Source organism: Eptatretus burgeri, chromosome 2, assembly GCF_056783735.1.
Source record: "Eptatretus burgeri isolate ZD-2024b chromosome 2, Ebu_testis_v1, whole genome shotgun sequence".
In the NCBI taxonomy this organism is placed as follows: Eukaryota; Metazoa; Chordata; class Myxini; order Myxiniformes; family Myxinidae; genus Eptatretus; species Eptatretus burgeri.
The window spans coordinates 16195859-16215225 of NC_140962.1; the positions used below are offsets into that span (position 1 = coordinate 16195859).

The window sequence follows — 19367 nt, forward strand, 5'->3', positions numbered from 1 at the left end:
CACAAGAGGTGATCAAGATGGATACAGCTCCAATCTCTCAATCACAGAAATGGAAGGCAAAACTGAGGAAGAAGCAGAAATTAAACAAAAAAAACGTGAAATAAAATCAAATAATGTTGTTTTTTTAATAAAGAGGAGGATGAGAGAATGTGGGGAGACCTGAAAACCTGGAAAGCCAGAAAGAAGTGGTCTTGGGGAGGGATAATTTTGGTAGAAAAGATCTTGATTCACAACCTCAGATGGTGGTGAACAGCTGTCTTGAAGCCGTGGGAGAAGAGAGTGAGATCAAACAAACTGAGGAAGTTGTTTCCACAGTTGAGTAAAAAAGAGGAATGAGTGTTTTTTCCCCATGTTTTTCCATTGAATTTTACCACCACATGTGGTTGACTAAGCTTGTCATCCTTCTGAGGTCAGTGAAATGAGTACCAGTGTATTGGTAATAGAAGGCACTGCATCAGTGGCACTGCTGTGCCCCCAGAAAATGATGCAACCAGCACCCACAGACTGCACACAATAGCCAGGCTAGCTATGATATAACCCTACTTTCTAACTTTTCCTGGTGTCACTTTGATGAAGTTATTCAATTCTAATATAAAGAGGTTGAAAGCCATAATGAGTGTAATACAATTTTACCTTAAGATTTAAAACAGATAAAGTAGCTTGTTTTTATCAAGAGGGAATATCAGTGTAAATCACAAGGAAATAAATGTTGTCTGTGATGTTCTTCAATGTTTTTAAAGTGTTGGTGGGCTATCAGCCGCAGTGTAAGATTAGCTATAAACTGCGATGATTCGTCGATTCGAATCTCAGGTGATTATTTGTGAGCGATTACCAAATTCACACGAGATCGGTTATACAGCAAAATTGACATACACTGGCATAAATCCCAAGCCTTTTTGCAGTGAACATCAAACACAGTGATGTAATTTCCTGTGTTTTATATTCCCATTGAAAATTGATTCCATGAAAAAAACATTTCACTAAATTCATGTTTTGTTTTTTTTGAAGGATGAGTAGCAGACATTTTTTGATATTCAAACATTCTGGCTCACTCGGACTGAAGGGAGCGTATACTGTATTTGGCAAAAAGCTCCTGTTTATCTTGTGCAAAAATACAGATGCAATAATTATATATATATATATATATATATATATATATATATATATATATATATATATATATATATATATATATACACTAAAATTTTGAGGTTCATCGGACAGACAACCTCTGACACGCCAGGTCAGGTCAGGTATGGGAGCATGTGCCAGAACAGCGCGTCGCTGCGTCCACTTTCCGCCGGTATTCCAGGGGCCTCTGTCTGGCCATCCCCCAGGCAGATGCCAGGCCCATCCCCATCTCCTTGAGATGATGGTCAACCTGCTGCAACCACGAGGCACGTGGTCGGCCCACTGGCCTCCTCCACTCACGAGACTCCCCCATTGAGAGAATCTGGTGAGCAGGATCAGCGTCAGTAAAACGAGCCACATTTCCATACAGCCGCAACTGACGCTCACGGACCATGCAGGTAACAAATCTCATCCGAGTCTCTCTCAGCAACCGCTCGTTGGACACAAAATCCGACCAGCGATAGCCAAGGATTCTCCAAAGAGACCTGGTACCAAAGGAATTAAGTCTCCGTCTCAGATCCTTGGTCAGAGTCCAAGTCTCGCATCCATAGAGCAAGACTGGAAGTACCAAGGACCTGAAGACTCGGACTTTCGTCCTCCCGCACAGGTACCGGCAACACCACACCCCATGATCCAGTGAATCCATGACTCCCCAGGCCCGACCCAGACGTCTATTGACCTCTGACTCACAGCCAGCAGAGACATGAATATCACTGCCAAGGTAAGTGAATCTCTCCACGACCTCAACATCCTCACCACAGACAAACACAGACAGGACAGCAGCATCCAAGATGTCATCGAAAGCCTGGATCTTAGTTTTGCCCCAAGAAACCCGTAATCCCAGCGGCTCCGACTCCTCATTCAGCACCTCGAGGGCCCCCAAAAGAGTATCCAAAGTCTCCGCAAAGATGACTGCATCATCTGCAAAATCAAGGTCCGAGATCTTGACATTCCCAAACGATGCACCGCAGCTTGATCTTTCCGACATCCTCCCTAAAATCCAGTCCACACAAGTGCTGAAAAGTGTGGGGGCCAGTCCACACCCCTGACGAACTCCAGTAACAACTGGAAATAAGTCAGAGATGGTACCACCACACTTCACAGCACTCTCAGTACCAGAGTAGAGTTCAGACATCAGATCGATCAGTTTTGGTGGCACCCCACGAAGACCAAGAATCCTCCAGAGGACATCCAGATTCACTGAATCGAATGCTTTGCAGAGATCAATATCGGCTGCCAGCAGCCCCTGCCGAAACTCTCGTCTGCGTTCGGTGAGGACCCGAAGAGCAAGGATTCGGTCAATCGTTGACCTCTTTGGTGTAAAGCCTGACTGCTCTGGACGCTGGTGCTCAAGCAGATGGTGGCGAACCCTATCAAGAATTATCCAAGCAAAGACCTTGCCCGGCACTGAGAGCAGTGTCACCCCATGGTAGTTGTTGCAGTCTTGGCGATCACCCTTCCCTTTCCAGAGAGGAACAACAAGGCCCCTCTTCCAGTCAGTTGGGATGATGCCTGTGTTCCAGGCAGAGCACAAAACTGCATGCAACAACACGAGTGCAGCATTTCCACCAGCCTTGAGAAGTTCAGCATGGATGCCAGAGATCCCTGGAGCTTTACCCCATTTCAACAGGTTCACCGCAGCCCGTGTTTCCACAAGCGAAGGTGGACCACAGTTGATTCGAGGGTCAACAACAGGGATTGTAACACCCTTGACGTCCAACTCGACAGCTGGGGGATCAGCCTGGTACAACCGCACAAAGTAACCAGCCCAGCGGGCCTTCACTTCAGACTCCTCTGTCAAGAGCCTACCACTCTCTGCTCTAACTGCAGTGCTCCGAGGGATGGGCTTGGATGAACGCAATGCGCGAATTCCCCTGTAAACCGGGACGAGAATCACCTGTCCACAGGTGATGCTCTACCCCCTCACAGATTCCTCGCACATAGGCCTCCTTGTCCACCCTCAGTGCACGTACAGTTTTACGCCTCAGCTCCCTGAACAGCTCAGCTCTGCCATTCAGCCTGGCCCTGCGACTCTGGTCAATGGTATCCAGTGTCCCTTGAGAGACAAAATTCTTCTTTGCCCTGCGGTGAGCTCCAAGACATCCACCGGCAACATCAAGGACGGTGGTCTTGAAGGCACTCCACAACTCTTCAGGACCCCCCAAAGCACCCAGACCCCCCAAGTGTCCACTCAGCCTGTTCGCAAACTCCTGAGCTACTCTCTCATCCCTGAGCTTGCCAACGTCCAGCCTTGGCTGGGATGGTACCATTCTCCAGGATTTAAGGTGCAGCTTTAGAGTTGCTACAACAAGCCTTTGGTCAGTATTGAGGAACTGAGCACTCCGGGAGACCCTGCAGTTCTGGATCATCCTCCAGCGACCGTCAATGAGGACATGGTCAATGTCCTTTGCCACACCGCCAGCGTTGGAATACCAAGTCCAGCGATGAGCTTGTGGGCGCTGAAACCATGAACCAGCCACCCTAAGCCCATGACTTCTTGCAAAGTCAAGGAACTTGGTGCTATTCTGGTTCATAGTTCCTGACCTATGGGGACCAACACATGTCTCATATCCATCCCTATCAGTTCCAGTCGATGCATTGAAATCCCCCAAGACTAGAAGTGTATCTCGTCTGGGGCACTGATCAACCACAGACTCGAGTGTGGCGTAGAATGCATCCTTCACGGTGAGATCACTCGCCTCAGTCGGAGCATAAACAGAGACCAGAGAAATGACACCGAAGGAGTGACGAATCCTTAATCTCGTAATACGCTCGTTGACCGGTATTACCTCAATTATCATTGGGGTCAGCTTATTGGACACAGCTACAGCAACTCCTTGGGTATGGTAACCATCAGAGCGACCAGACCAATAGTAGGTGTAACCACCCACCATTATCTCGCCGCAATCCGGTCTCCGAACCTCAGAGAGAGCTGCAATCCCATTGTCCAAACGCTTGAGCTCAGATGATAACTGAGACTAGTGATCATCCTCTCTTAGGGATAGGACATTCCAGGCACCCACCCAAAGGGACTGCCTCAGGTTAACCCAAGGAGACCGCCATCTGGTGGACGACACCTCAGCACCACTCCGACACACTGTACCGCAATCTGACCCAGGGAGGTTACCCCGTGGTTTCTCTCCTATCATCAAAGATTGGGGGTCCCGAAGGTTTTGCCCCAATCCTGTCATCCGGTGAGCTGCCCTGCGAAGGGAAGCTGCACAGGAGGTACTCCCACGGAGTGGGTTTTCAGATTTTTTTGCGTTTTTGTGTTTTGCGGAATGAAGGGTTTTACGGTGGCCGGAGTGCAAATCCTGCCACCAACCTCCTCATAAAAAGTAACCCAACTGCAGGAGGACGTCCGCAGACACAGTTGGGCACTAGATATGGATGGCTGTTGGCTCACAAGGAGCTCCTCTGCCCTTTGACAGGTTTTGTTTTTAATCCTACTGGGTGTCCATATCCAAACACCCTCCTCACCAGAAAACCTGGTGGGGGAGACGGTTTAGATGCCGACAACCCGACCATGGAACAGGTTAGTACAGGTTTACATGGTACCTGTAGCAGGTCACAGATCTAACCTGACCTGACCTGATGCCAGAGGTGAAGCCGAAAGGACCCCCCTGGTGCTGATAGACCTGGGCAAGCCCACTGCACCTTTGGTGCTCTCAAGCTGGCATGCTGGAATGTCAGAACTCTGAATGATGACAATCAGAAGCGAGTTGCTCCAGAACACCGCTCAGCTTTGGTGGCTCAGAAACTGTTCAGGCTGCATTTAGACATTGCTGGCCTGAGTGAATGCAGAATCCCTGCCCAAGGAGAGTTTGAAGATACAGCCTATGTTTATATCCACTCGGGTCGCCCAGTGGGTGAAAGAAAACTGGAAGGGGTAGCTGTTGCCATAAAAATGGATCGGCGAGAAACTGTTGTGAGCTGGAAAGGTGTCAGTTCCCGAATAATATGTGTTCGACTGTATTAAAAAAGAACTGTTACATCACAGTAATAAGTGCTTATGCTCCAACCTTTAAGCGTCCATAATTGGAGAAAAACATTTTCTATGACCAGCTCTCAGAAGTGCTCAAGGAAGTACCAGTTGGAGATACTATTTTTGTTGGGAGACTTCAACGCACGGGTTGGCCAAGATACAGGTACATGGGGTGAAGTGATAGGCCACCACGGCATTAGTACTTGCAACTCCCAAGGGATTCTGCTACTGGATCTGTGTTCCCGCTTTGTTCTATCCATCACAAATACCATGTTTGCCCAAGCAGATGTACATAAGACCACGTGGTGCCATCCAAGATCAAAAGTATGGCATATGATTGAGTACATCATCATAAGGAGACATTATGTGACCGACGTCAATGATTGTCGAGTCCGTAGAAATGCTGACTGTTGGACAGACCACAAGCTTGTGTGTGCAAGAGCCAGGCTTGGAGTCCATTGCTCAACCAGGTGGCATTTGAAACCATGCAGCCCACATCTTAATGTGGCTCTACTGCAATCATCAACCAAGCAGTAAGAACTTTCTTCAACTCTTAGTGAGACTCTCCCAAAAAACTTGACCGGTAACTCTGCTGAACATTGGGAATCCCTCAAAACTATTATATATAATACAGCTAAGTCAGTGCAAGGAACCCAGACATGCCAGCATAAGCATTGGTTTGACTCAAATGATGAAGCCATCATGAGTCTCCTGGATAGGAAAAGGGGGAGGTCTTTGCAGAGGTTTTGGCATCAGAAACACCAAAAAACAGCATATCAAGTAATCATGAGCTTATGCCAGCAGGAGCTAAGAAGAATGCAGAATCAGTGGTGGATAAACAAGGCCAAAGACATTGATGAGTTTGCAGAGAAGTATGACTCTCAAAACTTCTTCGAAGCCATCAAGTTCCAATCAAAGAGGAAACCTCTTGGGCTTCAACCTATAAACTCCATCACCGGTGACTGCCTGACCCAACGAGAAGACATTCTCAATTGCTGGGAAGAACATTTTAAGACCTTACTTAATCAACACAGAGATGTTGACAAGTCAATTATCAATTGGGTCCCACAGAGACCCATCCAATATGAACTGGCAGTAGATGCAGATGTGGATGAGGTGGTTACAGCCATCAAGCAGATGGCCAATTGGAAAGCCCCAGGAGTAGATTGCATTCCACCTAAGGTTCTGAAGAATGGTGGACCTGCCCTTTTCACAAGTCTCCATCAGCTCATTCAGTGTATCTGGCAAAGTGAATGTGTTCCTCAGGAATGGAAAGATGGCACCATCATTGCCTTGTATAAAAGAAATGTCCTTTTACATGTGGGAACTACAGAGGTATTACCTTGCTCTCGGTTGCTAGAGAGGTTATTGCCAGAGTGGTACCCAATCGCCAAAATCCCCTCATAAAAAAAACTCCTTCCAGAGACACATAGCGGATTCTGCTTCGGTCAGTCTACATTAGATATGATGTTTGTTCTGAGACAACGACAAGAAAAATGTAAGGAGCAGAGGCAGGACTTGCACCTTCTTTTCATTGACCGAGTTAAGGCCTTTGATTCAGTAGACCGGGACCTCGCATGGATATTCTTTTAAAAGGGTGGTGTTCCATCAAAACTCGTCAACTATCAATGGGGAAACAACTTCAAAGTTTGACATTATCACAGGTTTCTGCCAAGGCTGCATTCTAGCTCCGACCTCCTTCACCATCGTATTCAGCTACGTGATTGGAATGGCACTTGAGGGTTTGGCAGACTATGGGTTTGGTATTCGTTACAAGTTGGATGGCAGCCTGTTTAATTTGTGCAGGCTAAGGACTTGCAACTCTCTGCTAGATATCATCAGAGAACTCCTTTATGCAGATGATGCTGCATTTGACTGTAATAAGGTGGAGAAACTTCAGAAAATTATTGATGCCCTGCATGATGCCGATGCCTGGTGTTGGCTTAATGGTGAGGGTGGTGGGCTTGGGATCCTAGGATCCTGAGTTCAAATCCCACTCGGCTGTTGAATTAATACCAGGTGGAGTTGACTCTGCCTGTCATCCTTCCAAGATTGGCAAAATGAGTGCCTGCTTGCTGCTATCCTGTGTTGGAGTGATGACCCATATAGGATTGTGCTCAATCGCCAAGGAGACTCCTTCAGCAGCACCAATGCTCTGCACAGAGTATGGGCCCAATGGATGGATAGATGGATGATGCCTGCACAAGGTGGGGACTGGCCATCGGAAAAGGAAAAAAACAGAGATACTACACCAACCATCACAATCGCTTGGAATAATACCTATTATTCTTGGAGACATCCCATTAAAAATAACGGACAAGTTTGTGTACTTGGGAAGCATGATCACCAGTGATGGAAACCTGGATGGTGAACTCCAGAAAAGATTAGCCAGTGCAACATCCATGTTCTATTCACTCCAAAGTCGAGTGTGACGTCGTTCAGGTCTATCCCTCAATACTAAGCTGATTCTACACCGCCATGTCATCTTGGCAATACTGCTATATGGTAGCGATACCTGGGTTGCCCTAAATAAACAACTACACCAGTTGGAGATGTTCCACCAGAGATGCTTACGGCACATCATGCATATTCGCTGGTGGCAAAAGATCACTAATACGGAAGTCCAAGCCCATGCCAACATTACATCCATAAGCATGATGGTGAGGGCGTCAAGACTGAGTTGGCTGGGTCACGTGTGCCGTGCGCCAGCCCATCGTCGCCCAAAGAGAATATTTGTTTGTGAACTAGGCACTGGAACTCGCCCACGTGGCAGATCCTGTAAACGTTGGAAGGATGTCATCAAGGAAGACCTAATGATCTTCAATATTGAGGGGAACTGGCATGACTTGACACAAATAAGGCAAAGCTGGAGAGCAGCTGTTAGAAAGGGTACATTGATTGCAAAGGCAGCCCAGCAGCACGAGAGACGGCACAGATGGCTACAGTTTCACCCATCGTCATAAGTGACGGGGACATATTAATTGATTGATTGACTGATACACGAGCAAGGTAATCGTGGAAATTCCACGCAGTACAAAATGTGACTCAAACGATACTATGCAAATAATGCAGCAGTTATAAATATCATGGGAATTTAATATTGTCTCGCTACGTGCTCCCAACAGATGTTGCTTGATCAAATAAAAGATCAAAGTGAAAAAACTGCAAGTGGGGAAATTTTTTTTTTGAAAAACATGCTCCATTCAATGCTGACTGTGTAAGAATCACATATTTCTTTGGGGAATCGCACCTGACAATACACTCGATTATGAGGCAAACCCGAGACAAATCTTTGGAGCAGCCCTGGTGACACTGAGACTGATCACTCAGGAATGGCAAGGACACATCATCTCAGTAGTTTGACACCTTGAGGCACTGTTCTTGTGGCTGTTAAATATCAGTGGAGGTTGATGTTGAGACATTTCAGAAAGACAATGAGTTACATCATAACATCAGGTCAGACATAGCTGTCGAATTTCATACCATTTTTTTTTGTATACCTTGTCGAGGCTCGTATGAGAGCTAACACACAACACACAGTAAGGGGGGCATGAGACAAGAGGGGTGGAAGAGGGAAGGACAAAACAGTGGGGAACAGAGACATTAGGAGATCTGTGGAAGGGAGAGGGATGGGGCGGGAACATGGGGTAGACAAGATGGACATTACAGGGACTTTCAGGAAGGAAAGCAGCGAATTTGAAGGAGGTGGGTTTGGGGTGGATTAACGGGGTTAAAATATCGAGGTTTTTGATTGGGGAAGATAAGAGGTGGTGATGAACAGCTGTTTTGAAGGTCTGGAGGGAAGAATGGGATTGAAGAGAGTGAGGGAGTTTATTCCAAAAGTGGGGAAAAAGAGGAATGAAAGAGTGAAGGTGAGCAGCGATTCGTGATTTTGGTAGTTGTTCCAGAAGGGGGTTGCTGGTGGACCTTGACCCTGTGGAAATATGGGGTGGGGGGGCAGACACAGACAGAGCAGGGGGGCAAGGAGACTATAGAAGACAGAAAGACCACCGACCTGCCTGCGGTGAGAGAGTGAGAGGCCCAAAGACTCAGCCTCACGGCAGGAGATACCAATGATCCTAAATACCTTGGTTTCCACAGTGTGAAGCTGAGAAAGGTGAGAGGCAGGAGCACCAGCCCAGAGGAGAGAGCAGTACTCCATGAGGCTGTGGACGATAACTTTGTATGTGGTCAGGAGCACAGGTGGGCCAAGGAAGGACTTTGCACAACGGAGGATTCCCAGTCGCCGACTGGCTTTGTAGGCCAGGTTTGAAATGTGGCTTTTCCAGGAGAGATTATGGCAGAGAGTGAGACCAAGAAGCTTAAAAGGAAGGATTTCTTCCAGAGGATTTTTGATAAAGTAGATGGGGGGGAGGGGTGTTCCAAACGCTCCTTTCGGAGAGGCATAGTGAGAGTGTGAGATTTGTCAGGATTGAAAGACATGTTCCACGTGTTGGACCAGTTTGTGATTTTATCCAGATCTGTGGAGAGCGAAGAAACTGCTGCTTGCCGATCTGAGGGATGACAGATGGTACGGCAGAGGGTGGAGTCATCAGCAAAGAGATAGAGAGGATTTTCCAGAGTCGGAGAGATCACTGATGAAAACCAGAAAAAGAACAGGGCCCAGAACGCTACCTTGAGGAACTCCAGCCAGGACAGGAAGAGGGGATGAAAGAACTCCATTTAGGGCCACACATTGACTGCAACAGGAGAGGAAGTCTGTGAGCCATGAGTGGAGATGGTCTTGGACACCATAGAAAGAGAGTTTGGTGAGCAGGGCAGGGTGCCAGACCATGTCAAAAACACGGGATATGTCTCGGGATATGGCTCTGATTTCATGTCCAGCATTGAGTACCCCATTTTTGAAGATTAGGCAAGCTATCGCCGGCATCACGGCCAAATTTGATATTCCTGTCCTAACTACTGCTGGGAAAAGGATGGCAAACCACCCATCATGAGCCCATGCTTTGAAACCCCCTCACCAGAACCACCACTACATTAGAGTATGGTGCATCAGATCGGAAACACTTGTTCGAAGTTAAACATGCAATTGAAAAATGTGATAAACAAATTTTCAAATACATGTTTATAACTTCCAGCGACATTCACTTCGAGAAAAGAAAAATCTGCTGGTGATGGGAAACATTTCATAGCTCCAGAATTTTTTTTAGATTCAGTGGGAGCATCTGGTTGCACAGAGATGAAGTAATACGTGTTCATGGTGCAGCATAAAGATGCTGTGGAGTGAGTTGTCAACCGATATGGATTTATTGATATGTATTTTAAATGTGAATGCAAATAGATTATCACCTTGAATACGACTTGAATGATGTGACAACCAACATGGTTGCGTGCACTTTTTTCGCAGACAGACCACGATCCTCGCACACCAGCATACATCGCTGCTCAAAGCCCCATGGCTCACACCATATCTGACTTCTGGCAGGTAGGCAGCCAACATGCCATTTGGGCTGCCAGTTGAGACGGTGTCCATCTGTGTCCCTTTTCACGGTTCCAAAGAGGATGTGGAGAAAAATCCGCATTGGGAGAGCAGATGTGGGATGGGATTAAAATGGTAAAGGAAAGAGCGTAGTTGGATAGGAAGGTGTTATCTTCCTGCTGTGGTGACTAGGTAACATTGTGGTGGCATTGTGAGTTGCTGGTTGAGTATGAGAGCTGTTGCTTGAACAGCTCCATCCGAAAGGCTGGGTGGTAGTTTGACAAAATGAAAGTATGAAATGTTAAGTCGAGTGTGTGAAAAAAAACAAAAAACAACCAGACTCTGCGGTATTTTGTGATGTGAGGCAGATGGTGTGGGAGAACCGTTGCGTGGTTTTGGTGATGCTGTGCCCTTCGGGAGATGAAGGGAAGGACTGCTGCCCTCGTTACTGGCCAACGGAAGGAAGCGCAATCTACCATAAATACGAGGTGGATACTCTCATCACAAATTGGGAGTTTTATCAATCTCAGTTTCGGAGATTAAAATGGCCAATACGGAAACAGCAAAAAAGATTTGGGGGATCTGGAGGTGTTTAATTTTGGATTGAGATATCCTTTACTGACTCAGCATTACCAGTTAATGCACCCAAATGGTTGGATTGTAATGATAATTTATATAATTTGAATATTAATGAATAATCAGTTAAATTTAAGTCATAATAATAATAATAATAATAGTATTAATTACACTTCTGGTGAACTTCAAAAAGTCTTAAATCTATCGACCAAACAGAAACAAATTCTCATTCTTGCAATCTCGTATTAAACCAGAACGGGCACTCGGTAGAGCGCACACCTCCGCCCGGCTGAACAGTTTACGTTTTGTATCCCACCGATATGCTGGATCTGCATCCGGACATTAACTAAAATCTAATCGGCTTGGTCTTGTCACCTAACCAACTCATCCACGTCGATTTGTCATAACTCGTCCACAACTTTTTGAAATATCACACGATATATCGTTTTTGGCCCTCTCACTCAGTGGTGAAGAATTACTTTAAAAACTATAGTATCCAGATCTGGATCTTCACCAAAATCTAATCAATTTGTCCTTGCCACACATCAAACCTGTCCACCAAATTTTATCTGAATCCATCCATCACTTTTTAACATATCCTGCACACAAATAGACAGATAGACAGACAGACAGGGGTGAAAACATAACCTCCATCGCCCTTCGTTGGCAGAGGTAATAATGGCTGTCACAGACATTTTTGAACACATGACGCTTCGTTCCCACCAGGTGCATCTTGTGTCAGAGCATGTGTGCTGTGAGGAGTATGTGGTCCGAAGTCTGTATCTCAAGCACATGCTTACTGGTGAAACACGTACCGTCACTCAATTCCACTTCCTGCGCTGGGCCCCAAAGGATGTACCATCTGCCCCATACACTCTGCTGGAGTTCCGCAGGCAAGTGGATGAGAGTATAAGTGGAGAAGCATACCTACCGCATCCCCACCCCCATTCCACTGCTCATGTTTATGTCGGGAATGTATTGAATCGTACGTGATTGCACGTGATGAAATATTCAAGACCGAATGCAGCAACCTACCTGCACATACTCTCCCCTTACCTTTCGGCTTTCCGCAGCAGCCTCAATCACAATGTTGTTTTATTACCCCCTTGTTCCAACCCCACTCCCTCGCCCCCTTAATCTACACTTCTCCCCACTCCCTTCTCCTCGTCATTGGTGAAGTCATTTCTCCACCATTTTCTTATCTCACAATATCTTCTCACCTCGAAGCATGTAAAGCCACTGGGGATAATGTACACAAGAAACTGCAGGCTGATCATCACATTCCACCCTGCCTGCCCTCTGCCAGTGTCATTTTTGTGATGTGCAGCTCCGTTACCGAATACAGTTGCATAGTCACAAAAGTGATCATTGGAGGATGGGCTAAAGCTCGGCCAGGTTGTCTTTTTTTGAGGGACATTCTTCTTCTTCTTCTTCTTCTTTCGTTTGCAACACAAGGCTTTGGAGTAACGTCATTGTCTGAGGGTGCAGCTGTGCAGCTGATTCAGTGCACCCTGTAGGCAATAGAGCAGGAATTTGTAATTTGTTCAGGGTGCTGGCGATAGCTTGCCCACTCTTCGCTCGGGGCACCATAGCATCTTCAACATCCACCAACTAATTCCGGAGGATGAGACGTCCAGTTTGACGTCCATCCGAGGGACGGCACACGCATCGATCAATCACCCTGCCTGTGCAACACCAGGATGACAGTTCATAGCTGGGTCGGGATTCGAACCTTGGCTAGACAGCTTTGACGTGAGTGTGCGTACCTCTCTCAAGTACATTGAGAACATACGATGGTCCCAAAGAGACATTAGATGTCATTAAGAACACTGACAACAGATGATGTTGCAAAGCGAGATATTATTGAAGCAAAACTGCTGTGAGTGATTTGGAATCCAGGAAACTCAATGTGTTGGAGAATTTGTGATATTGATAAACGCACAATAAACTGATATATAAATCGGGCACAAGTGTTATAAACGAGATGTTAACAATCCCAACGTTTGCTTCTCCATCTCGGATTCGAGATCAGCACCATTTCCAAGAAATGGAAACTCCTGCCAAAAAGTTTTGCCGCTCGGTTTCTTCAGTTACCGGAATGTACACCGTGCATCAAAATACACAGCTTCAGACCCATCACATAGACAAGATTAGCCTTCCCATCCCTCTTATTGTTTATTGGATCAAATGATGATCGATGGTTCATATGATGGCATTACCCGATGCATGACTGCTCTACTCTCACGTACTTTCACTTGTTCTCTCCCAACGAGCCTTGCCGACCAGTGAGTGATCTCTCCACTCTCACTGAAGCGTTTCCGTATGTCCTTTGTCTGTCTGTTCTCCTCAACCCCACATTTGGTCTCCTCCCTGAGCCTCAATCGCTGTTTGAGGTATTTTCAAAAAAGTAGAGTTGCGAGATATTCCTCGTTTTAGAAAATTAACACAAGGAAAGTGCATTTGAGATTTGCATTGGTGTGTTTACAGGAAGGTGAACAAATGTTTCCGAGGTCGTTCATGCCCCATCATCGTTCACTGCAGGTAAGTTCCAAACAAGTCAAATGCATCTGTGCTCTTTTTCTTGTGTACAAAAGTTAGCCTCGTGGAAGGATGAGGTGAAGGAGGGTATACAGGTGATGGCAGAGGGGGCAGTGGGAGAACTGGCAGACACAACAAGCAAGGCAATGAGCAAAGGGGAAAAGAGGAGATGGAATGAAACATAGCAACCTGCAAGTAAGAAGAATAGGTTAGGAGAGGAAGTACTGTATAATGTGGGGAAAAGGATCGTTGGTATGGAGATGGAAGATGACATGAGATGGTGGTGTGCTGCTAATTTGAAACTCTCGAGTGTAAAGTAGGATTGAACTGGCTTCGAGTGACAGTTTGACAAGGAGTAGAAAACATAGTGATGATGACCAAGGTAGTTGAGGTGCACCGTAAGCCTTGGGCAGTGGAGGTGTACCGGAAGCCTAGATTTGGGGATTTTAATGACGGTGTCAGTGGAAGAGCATGGGCATCTGAAGAGATTAGGGAAGCTCAGGGATTGAAATGGCAGTGTGAGAAAGACCGGATGAGAGGCGGTTAAAATAGACATCCTGTCTGTGGTGAGGTAGCAGCTTCAGGCTTTGTGCTTATGCTTTTCTGTGGGAGATGCCAATGATGTTGTGATCTTTAGATTACACAGCCTCCAGGAGAGACTGAGGGGAAGCGGGGCCACAAACCGACAAGGGAGAACATTAATCTATAAACAAAGGCATTGTTGGATGTGGGAAGTTCAGATTTATCAAGGATTGACTTGGCACAATGGAAAATGGCCAGTCTACAGCTGGATTTGGAGGCCAACTTTGATTTATGGTCTCCCCAGTGGAGGTCATGGCTGATGGTCAGGTCCAGAGGCTTGAGAGACTGAACATTTTCCAGTGGTTGATCAGCAAATTAGATCGGTGGAATTGCTGGACAATTGTTTTGATGAGACAGGGGTGAAAATTTAAGACTTGCCTCGATTGAAAGAGAAATCCCATTTAGTAAAGATGAGTAATAAACATCAGATCACAAATAACGGTGTAAGTAAAGCTACAGATGAGTGACCTTTCTAGAAGATTCCAAGTTAGAATTGTTCAGCAACAATCAACAAGAGTTTGTCTAACTACGGAGATGAGAAGATTACATTTTTAGTGAACAGCAACTAAAGTGAAGCATTATGGAAGATCAGTAGAAATGTGGGGTTGCATTTGCAACAGTATTCCGTAATGGTACATCGATAAGCAATATCACATGTAAACAAGGTGTGATCCTCTGTAAAGCAAAGGTGTGATGTAAAAAACTAATAGTAGTGCATTGTATAACTTATTGATGTTTTCTCTGTATTCTTCTGCGTCATCAATTTTACCTGTAACACACGCACACACACATATATATATATATATATATATATATATATATATATATATATATATATATATATATATATATATATATATATCATCCAGTTTGTTGGTTGTGACTTCTGCATGTATTGTTTGTGTGTTTCCACAATTATTTCCAATCTATACAATAAGAGAGATGTCTGTCTGTCATCTGTCTATCTGTCTGTCTGTGTGTGTGTTGCCATTTTTCTGAGATGGCCAAACGGATATTCGTCAAACTTGCAAAAGTTAATCATCAGTGAGTGCTTTAAGGAAAAAAAAAACATTTAAAAACAAAAGTTGGATTTTTTTTTTTTAATCTCTTTACAGTGTCGAAGCCTTTGTAGCTATGTGAAAGGCAATATTAAACAAGGAAAAAAGATATAAAATGTCAAAGTCCCCATTGTTTTCGTAAATTTTCTGTATGGAGTGAAAGGGCTCGCCCAGATCTACACCTAATATGGCTGTCACTCTCCCAATCGTCCATCTTTGATCAGATCGCAAAATAAAGTGAGGGACACGTGCATGCATGCCATCGTGTACTGTGCCTCTGCGACGTTTGAACAAAATCGGACCATGCATGTCTGAGAAATAGGTGGGGACACGTTTAAGTAACAAAATGGCCGCCAGTCGGCCATCTTCGATCTGATCTCGAACAAAAAATATGTGCACATGTAAGCCATCATTCTTTATCTGGGTGCCAAGTTTTCACAAGATCGGTAAATGCATGTTAGAGAAATGGTTGAGGATGTGTTCAACAGTGGCTTTTTTACAACTAAAATGGCCGCCAGTCGGCCATCTTTGATCACATTGTGAAATAAAACGATGTGTATATGTGTATACATGCTTGGTGTTGGCTTAACCGCTGGAGTGGTGGGCTTGGGATCCGAGGGTCCTGAGTTCAAATCCCCTTCAACCGTTGAATTAATACCAGGTGAGGTTGACTCTGCCTGTCATTCTTCCGAGGTCGGCAAAATGAGTGCCAGCTTGCTGGTAAACTGTGTCGGAGTGGCGACCCGTCCAGGATTGTGCCCAATAGCCAACGGGACTGCTTGTGCAGCACCAACGCTCTGCACAGAGTGTGGTCCCAATGGATGGATGGATCGATTGATGGATATGTACGCCATCATGTGTTGTCTTTGTGCCGAGTATGAAGAAAAATCGGTCCATAATCTCCGAGATATGGTTGCGGACGCATGCACGCACGCACACACACATGAACACAAAAATCGAGACCAAATCCATAAGCCCCCGTTTTGGACTAAGTCCTACGGCGGCTACTAATCCTGACCCCATTCCTTCGTGGATGTAGGGAAGTGCTTTAGGCTCCCACAAAACAATAGAAAAAATACAAAATTTGATGTCTTCAAAATCCCAACAGGATTAGAACAGCACCAGGTAATGCCAGGTACCCCTTGCTCATACTGTACACATGAGACTTAACAATAACATAATCATTATTTATCTTTCAAAAATGCTCCAATTTCATGAAATCAAACACAAGGCAACATATGGATTGTTATTCCCAAAATTGTATTTTTGAAGAAGAGAAAATTGGAGCATGTCATTATGTTGTCTGAAAAAGAGATGCTGTTATTATGGTTTGTTTAAGAAAAAAAATAATAAAAGAGAAAATTTGGTTTTAACTTGATAACGTGTGCCAAAGAGCAGCATAATAAATCCTGGATCATATTACAAGCACTTGGCTCTGAATAACGAACACTCATGCTCTTCATTCCCAAATGGATGCACACTCCCCTGCAGGAGGAGGGCGTGAACACGAGCATGTGTGCGCGTGTGTACACACACGTACACACTTTTTGATGGGTCATGGTTTGCATTATGCCGAGTTGTGTTGGAAGACCAAATAAATGGTCGTTTTAAAAGTTTTTTTTTTTCTGCTTGTTTAGATTACACCTTGTTTTTACATTCTCATTGTGCTGGTGAGTTCTGCTGTCGTGAACATATTATAGAGTGAATATCGTATCTATAATTGCACTTGTGTGTGCTTTGTGTTCTAATCTTACATGCAACTGAAGGCCAGTGTTGATCTGCATTTGGCAAACAAGATAAACAATGGATTTTATCAATTAAAAGTTGAGTGCAACCGGCGTTTCGAATGTTAACCCTTCATCAGGGAATAAAATCAATCATATTAATTCGCTTTTAATTCATGAAGAACTATAATGAAGGGCTAAATGGCCACGGCCTCACCTCGCTTCCCACGGAATCTACATACTGTTATTCGGTTTCAATTGATAAAACTGATGCAGTAATTTTAACCTCCATGGTGTAATGGTTAGAGCATCCGCTCTGAGTCGAGGAGGTCAGTGGTTCAAACCTCAGCCGAGTCGTACCAAAGATTTTTAAATGGTAGATGCTGATTCTTTGCTTGATCCTCGGCATTTAAAAGGATATAACAGACTCAGTGGCTGTTTGTCTGAAGTCAAGCCTGGAGTTGTCTCCTGTACTTGTCTGCCTGTGTGGGCGTGATTTGTGTTGCAACAAGACCATGTATATAATGACTATATAGTGTTTGACCATGTATATAAAAAAAGAAAACCTAATTCTGGTTTTACTCGTTCTCTGCCTCCATTTCCTGCCCCCAGTGATGGGTCAGGTCATAGTGGTACATATATACTGCTGGACATGGTGTTAAATCGTGTAGCCAAAGGTGAGTTCACTGCTGCACTGCTTACTTTACAGTACTAATGCACACTACCTATTCCCTTGTTACTCACCACAACCCCATTTTACCCCCACCCTCACTCAACACCATCCCAGGGTAAAACTGCAGAATTTGTTGTTTTATCAGAGGTTGGTCATTATTTGTCTGATTGTAAGAGAGAATAGAAAACTTGGAGACTTGTGGTTAAATCAGGTTTTATTTTAACGCAATCTTGCCAACAGGCACTAAGGAGATTGACATTGCAGCCACGTTGGAATTCATACGGGACCAACGGCCCAAGATGGTAGAGACCAAGGTAAATGGCACTTCAAATTGGGGATCCACCTTTGTTGAACCTGTTTACATTACCCGGGGCAGCACAAAGTTGTTTTTTTTTTCAAGGTTCATTAAAAAATAACACTTGCATGGGGTGATCAATAAGTTTCAAGCATTACATAGTCAACTAGAATGGCACTCGGTGGAGCACATACCACCGCCAGGCTGAACAGTTTACGCTTTGGATCCCACTGATAGGTCGGATCTGGTTCCGGACTTGAACCAATATCGAATCGGCTTGATCTTGTCACCTACCCAAATCACCCACCAAGTTTTGTCATAATCTGTCCAAAACGTTTTTATACGTGATACCGGTCGTCCGTCCGTCCGTCCGTCCGTCTGTCTGTCCGTTCCTTTTGTTCCTGTCTGCACTCTAACTCCCAAAGTTTTCAACTTTCACGTTTCATATTTGGTACATAGGTACAGACTGTGGAGACGGTGTGTCGCGACATACGTTCGTCATCTCATGTGGTTGCCATGGCAACCAGGATGCTGTTTTCCATGTAGTAGCACAATTCTGTATATACCTTCTTGTTCTTCATAAATTGACATGTTTGAATATATAATTGTGTGTGTGTGTGTGTGTGTGTGTCACAGAGACTTTTTTGGGCGTATATTGTGCTCACTTGCGCTCTTGTTAGATATTGTGCTACATGTTGTTTTTGGCCCTATCTCTCAATGGTGAAGAATCACTTCGAAGTTTCAAAATATTCGCATATACGGATCCAGATCTTCACAAAAATCTAATCATTTCAGCCTTGTCACACACCCAACCTGTCCACCAACTTTAGATAAAATTCGTCCATAACTTTGGTGAGATATCCTGCTCACAAACAGACAGACGGACAGACAAAAACAGCCAAACAGGGGAGAAAATATAGCTTCCATCAACCTTCGATGATGGAGGTAATCACTGACATTCACAAAACTTTTTTTATCACTTCCACAATAATTGTCACCTTTTTATCGAACAAATCATCCTTATTTTATCATTATACTTCTATGTCAGGCTAAAAATCACTTACTGATGAGCTAGCATCAAAGAAAACCTTGTTCCTGGCATTGGATTTCCATTACAAGCCTTCAAATATATTCCACAGCTTTATCCAAAATGAATCGATGGCCCCTTTATCCTTTGTATTTTCACAAACGCATCTGATGTCTCAACCTCAGCTCCCGTTTTATTTTAATTTTTTGTATACAAAATCAAGGCTCGTGGAAGAGGTAAAACACAGTACAGATGAGAATGCTGAAAAGAACAAAAAGAACAATAGGAGAGGAAAAACATCAACAGCAGGGCTGAAGGACAAAAATAGAGGGAAACTT

The 19367-nt window shown here is 44.7% G+C and overlaps 1 protein-coding gene across 1 annotated transcript in view; it reads left to right on the top strand.

The window, feature by feature from the left end:
- LOC147031482 (receptor-type tyrosine-protein phosphatase N2-like) overlaps positions 1–18545 on the top strand; it is a 39984-nt gene extending 21439 nt beyond the window's left edge. The window contains exons 5-10 of the mRNA XM_085863933.1: positions 10485–10562; positions 10925–11044; positions 11859–12029; positions 13624–13673; positions 17647–17711; positions 17948–18545. Coding sequence (XP_085720059.1) covers positions 10485–10562; positions 10925–11044; positions 11859–12029; positions 13624–13673; positions 17647–17711; positions 17948–18123 — 660 coding nt within the window. The 3' untranslated portion in view covers positions 18124–18545. The remainder of the gene's footprint in view (positions 1–10484; positions 10563–10924; positions 11045–11858; positions 12030–13623; positions 13674–17646; positions 17712–17947) is intronic.
- The last annotated feature ends 822 nt before the right edge of the window (positions 18546–19367 follow it).